Consider the following 6,000-nt stretch of genomic DNA (forward strand, 5'->3'; position numbering starts at 1 on the left):
AACACAACATTCACATGAGTAAATTACAAGTATAAACCTTAGTTGATGTATCAATATTCAAATAGTCGTAATCATCTGAGACTTCTTCCCAAATAGTTGATGTATCAATATTCACATTTATCTTGGATTAAACGTTTCTTTTTCATCTACTCCCTCCGGTCCTATTTATAAGAAACATTTGACTTTTTCGATTCATTTGATAAATGATGTATTTAGTCTACATTCTAGACAAGATACATCAATTACTCAATGAATCTAAAAAGTTAAAATTTTCTTATAAATAGGACCGGAGGGAGTATATGGTAAACATTACTGAAGCTTACAAACATAATTGTCGTTAAAAATTTCATAAAAATAATTGTCGATTAACGTCTAATCTAACAATTTTGATATTATGAATTGAATTAGACTCTACAAAATTGATTAAACATTTTTTGTTTTTGATAAGTGGCATTGATATCAACCAAGCAAAACTCATGTGTTTTTTTTTATGAAAATTATCTAAGGTTAAACTTGATAATGATGACACTATTATAATTACATGATGACTAAAAAAAATGAATCTCGAGGTGTGTGTGAATGTGAGGTGAGTATATAAATACAAAAGCATAGAAAAGAAGGGCACACTTACATTACACCCACACGAACCAAGTGACTTCCCTACTTCATTTTCATTGCAAACCAAACATGGCGGCAGCAGCAGAAAACACCACACTTCCTGAGTCCACAGATTTTCCCTTGAAGAGGCAAAGAGAAGAAGAAAAAGATGAAGATCAACTACCTCACAACGGTGTCTCTGAAACTGTTCCAAAAGAACCTCAACCAAATGGTTTATCTTCTGTTATTCCTGGCTGGTTCTCTGAAATTAGCCCAATGTGGCCTGGTTCGTTTTCTCTCATCACCCTTTTGTTCATTTTCTCAAAAATTCAATTTTTCTGTCTCCCTTATTCATTTATCAGCATAAAAATTGAATTTTTATTTTTTGATGAAACTTAGGTTTAATTGTTGTTTTTTTGTTGTTTGTTTGGTCATGGTTTTTATGTTTTATAATTGATTGTTAGCTGGTGTGGTTTGGATAAAATCTTATTACTGTATGTCATCATGAAAGTATCAATTCTCTGTGGTTCTGTTTTGATTATGATTGTGTTTTTAGGTTCTGTTATCTATGTTATGATTATTTTTATATATATTTTTTTTTTAAGGTTTTGGGGTTAATAGCCCTTTTTTCTTGAATTTAGGGAAGCTAGAACTAAACCCTTTTATGTTAATTTTTTTTAATTTAATTAATTTTGCTCTTCAAGATGGATTGGTTGTTTTCTTTGCTTTGAGTTGAAATTTTATATATATTTTTTTTGATTATATGTAATATATGGACACATTTTCATCAATCAAGGATTTGGGAAAGTAGCAGTTTGTTCAAATTCCTATATTACAATAGTGCTGCTATTTGACAAAATTTTGACTAAAATTCTGGTATGCTATAGTCTCTATTTTACAGCGCAGTGTGAGATTTCAAGGGCTCAGTAGATAGTAGAAATTTGATTGGTCTGTTTTAACTTTGTAGTTTAAACAGTCGATTTATAGATGTCCGTTTCTCAAATTTATTTTCACTAGTTGAACGATTTAAATGACCATTTGTTATTGTTTTTACTTGCATATTGGATTTAATGGTATAGTGTCACCTTTTGAGGTTGAAAGCTGAAAAATGTTCCATGTCTTGTGAGAGAAACATTGAATCTCATATTGGTCATAGGGTGAAAGTGGTGATTGAACTCCGAGGGTATGTTTGGATGGAGGGTTTAGGAGGGGAGAACTTACTTTTATTTTTTAAAATCACGGACACTATAAAATGTTTTTTTAAATCAATTAAGTGTGATTGAACCATCATTAATCACATGTTCTTATAATTTTTTTAAAATGTAAATATATTTATCAAAATATAGACTTAGCCATCCAAAACCCCCCTCTGAAACAGACCCTGAAAATTCAATTACCTTTTGTTCTTAAGTAGCTCAGTGGTGGAGCAATTAACTCTTTGATCAGTTGTAGGTTCTTTCTCATTGGAAATTTACTAACTACAACATTGTCTTAGATGATTGAACTTTCCCAGTCCCCATGATTTGTCATTATTATAATTTTATTTATATTTCGCTGCAAACATTTGGTATGGTTTATGTTTTGGTTGAATATGCATATGCTGGCAGTAACAGAAGTAGATCTTCGAGATTTTGGTTTTCTTTAAGGCATCAAGTTTTACAAAACCAAAGCAAAGTCTTGTTAGAAATACCTGCACACTTTTGTAAAAATACTAATGAATTTGAACTTTGTTGTAATTTGCAGGGGAGGCTCACTCATTGAAGGTGGAAAAGATTCTGTTTCAAGGAAAATCTGATTATCAGGATGTTATGGTCTTCCAGGTACATGCAGCTTCAGTTAAATTTGAAATTTTAATCCCCTTCATAGTACTAGTTCTGTTTACGACATATGCTTTCGTTTTGTAGTCAGCAACATATGGCAAGGTTCTTGTTTTGGATGGGGTCATTCAGCTCACAGAAAGGGATGAGTGTGCCTACCAAGAGATGATCACTCATCTTCCTCTTTGCTCAATTCCAAACCCCAAAAAGGTATTTGATACTTTGAATCCCTCTAATAATTTATAGTATATGTCTATCTTGTCTGTATTATCATTGACTTTCTTATGTAGTTTGGCAAAAAAAATTCAGGATAATAATTGTAAGGAAGTGTATAGTTTTTAATCATTATATGTAGATGGTTGCTTAGAGGAATTTGGGCATGAAATGTCTATATTGAATCTCTTGGTTACTCATAAATGTTAATGTGCCCGTCACCGTGCTAACTCTTGCTGCACACTTGTTTTATATTCATCATAGCAACATAAGTTTATCTGCCGTAGATTATTTACGTTTAAGTGGTTTTGACGTTTATTGAGAAGAGTGAAGAACGTTACAGTGTTGTCAATCTCGGGATGTGGAAAATAGTGGTCTTTTCAAATCCCATTATGCTACAGTGCTAAAGCCGTTATTTGACAACACTCTGTATGAAATCACGTCTCACGGAGTAATAGTGGTTTGTTAAAATTCCACTACATTATAGTGCTGCTGTATTCGCTATTTGACAACACTGGAATATTATATGTCGAAGAGAGTAGGAAGGCATATGACTTTATGAGATATGATGACTTATACAAACCACTCTTGAGAATGGAATGTTGGATCATTACAAGGAATAGTAGACCATTCCTTGCGTAACTTTTCAAGCGTGCAGAGTTAATTGTTTTTTTTTTCCTCACTTCTATTTTCTGTTAGGTTTTGGTCATTGGTGGAGGAGATGGAGGAGTCCTGCGGGAAGTTTCACGCCATTCTTCAGTAGAAAAGATAGACATTTGTGAAATAGACAAGATGGTTGTCGATGTAAGTACACTTAAACTCTGTTGTTTCATTGTCTCTTATCAAAGCTAAATAATTTGATTGACATACTATCATCTTACTTGGGTCCTGTTTGGATAAACAACTTAACACTTACATTTATAGCATAAACGCTTATCATATAAGACGCTTACAATATAAGTGCTTATGTATAAGTAATTTGAAACAAAAGATAAAATATAGTCAAATTGTTTTGATACAAGATATAACGTGTTTTTATAAGTTGTCCTGGAGAATTTATGAGAATAAGCTAAAAACAGTTTTTGGACATGTCATAAGCTGTTTCCGTGAACTCTTGCAAATAGTTTCACAAGGGCTTATGCTAGTTGATAAACTCAAATAAGTCAATTCAAACAAGCCCTAGTCTCAGTCTGCCTCTCCCCCCCTCGCTTTTTTTTTTTTCCTTCAAGTTGGGTGGGTATCTCTAATCAAAACCGCTTATTGCTGTTTTTTTTTTTTTTCCTTCGTCATGCGGCCTAAAATCTATTTTGTGCAAAGAAGTCTAGTACAATTTTTTGCAGTATATGCACAAAATCAAAATTGAAGTCTTCTTTCTTTGCAGGTCTCCAAACAATTTTTCCCTGATATAGCAGTAGGTTTTGAGGATCCACGTGTGACACTTAATATCGGCGATGGTATGATAAATAACTACTCTCCATGTTTCTTAATCACTTCACTGTTTAGGGATAACTTTTCTAATGATGGTTTGTCTTTCAATGATCTAGGAGTTGCATTTTTGAAGGCAGCTCCAGAAGGAACTTATGATGCAGTTATTGTGGATTCATCTGATCCTATTGGTATGCTATATCTGAAACGCCTTATAATTTTTATGGTCTTTACGGTTTATATAATGCATTTTTTGTTGTTAATATTATTATTATTTTTTTGTTTAGGTCCTGCTCAAGAGCTTTTTGAAAAGCCCTTTTTTGAGTCGGTTGCAAGGGCTCTTCGTCCAGGAGGTGTTGTGTGTACTCAGGCGGAAAGTATATGGCTTCATATGCATATCATTGAGGACATCGTAGTGAATTGTCGCCAAGTATTCAAAGGCTCTGTCAACTATGCTTGGACCACGGTTCCTACATACCCAAGGTGTGTTCTTTCACAATTTTATTTCCACTTTCCCATTTACACTCTGCAAAACACATCCCTGTGATCCTTTCCACATATTACAATGTTGTTAATTTTAAGATTGCGGAAAATAGCGGTTTCTTCAAATTCCGCTCTGCGACAATTCTATAGCTGCTTTTTGACAACACATAATACGAAATAGCATATCACAGAACAGTTGTGATTTGTTCAAATTACTATGCTTAAACACTTAAGTGGCTCTATAGCCGCTATTTGACAACACTGATCACAATTTACACGTCACTTTTTGTACATGTATTCCACTAGATAGTTGATTTGAAACTGCAAAATGGCTTTGATCAATCATCATCAGTCATAATGGCAATTCAGTGTATTATTTTGATCTTATTTTCTGTATCCTCTTGGAGACCAATTGTGTTGGTTATGTATTCTACATGTCAATTTGACAATATTATGTTCTATAACATGCTTTTCGATTAGGGATATGATTATTTTTTATTATGGTGTTTTATTTTATTTTTTTTTGTTTCAGTGGGATGATTGGTTTTATGCTTTGCTCAACTGAGGGGCCTTCGGTCGATTTCAAGCATCCGGTGAATCCTATTGATGAGAATGATAGCCAGCATGCAGGAAGACCATTGAAATTTTACAACTCTGAGGTATGCTGCTCGAACACATGTGCTTTCCCTTACCCCAAAACTTCCCTTAGCGTTGGCCCAAACCAAACCCTAATGAGGCCTAAAACAAACTCTAAGATGACAACCCTAACAGTAATACATAATGGTTATTTTTTAGAATCTAAAACAAGGGCTTTAGTGACATAGGACTTAGGCCGGTCCTGACTTGTTTGTGGGTCTTTTCAACTCCAACACTCATACTGTGTTTTTGTTTTCTCCTTTTCTTCTCCAAATATTAACTCTCCATTTTTGGTTCTTTATTTCAGATCCATTCAGCAGCTTTCTGTTTGCCATCTTTTGCCAAGAGAGCAATTGCTTCTAAATCAAATTGAGAACATTTTCATGGGATTGAAAGGGTGCTTATGGATGTTGTCATTTATTTATCCTTTTATTGATCGATAGATCCATCTGCCCATCAATGAACCGTGGAATAAAGTAGTGCTTCAAGTTGACATTGAAGTGTAACTTTTATTTCATGAAAATGAGTTGTAGTTGATGGATTCAGTTCTTAGGAACTTATCTCAAACATTATTGACAATATGGAACTTTTTGTTTAATGCATATGCTTGCTCTTTACCTATTTTTTGAAGTTAAAATTCTTTATTATGTTTTGATTGTTCAAGTATTTTAATTTTAACTAAATTAATTTACGCATATTATATCAGTGTGCATATAAAGTTGTTGCGTACAATTAGTAGAAGGCTACTAGTTGAAGCAAGAAGGCTATTAATTTGCACATATTATATGGAGCAGCTTGTTTAGAAAAAATTGATAACATTTTGATCAAT

General features: G+C 33.3%; 1 protein-coding gene across 1 annotated transcript; it reads left to right on the forward strand.

Annotated features, from left to right (window-relative positions):
• Window positions 1-623: 623 nt before the first annotated feature.
• LOC146921079 (spermidine synthase 1) lies at window positions 624-5,792 on the forward strand. The gene is made up of 9 exons (XM_085714501.1): window positions 624-883; window positions 2,341-2,417; window positions 2,502-2,624; window positions 3,327-3,431; window positions 4,009-4,081; window positions 4,172-4,243; window positions 4,340-4,535; window positions 5,068-5,194; window positions 5,479-5,792. Exons 1-9 carry the CDS (start codon window positions 688-690, stop codon window positions 5,542-5,544), a joined length of 1,035 nt encoding a protein of 344 aa, XP_085570627.1. The 5' UTR covers window positions 624-687; the 3' UTR covers window positions 5,545-5,792.
• The last annotated feature ends 208 nt before the right edge of the window (window positions 5,793-6,000 follow it).

The sequence above is a fragment of the Medicago sativa genome, chromosome 5, assembly GCF_051527215.1.
Source record: "Medicago sativa cultivar Bolivia chromosome 5, Bolivia_mono, whole genome shotgun sequence".
Classification (NCBI taxonomy): domain Eukaryota; kingdom Viridiplantae; phylum Streptophyta; class Magnoliopsida; order Fabales; family Fabaceae; genus Medicago; species Medicago sativa.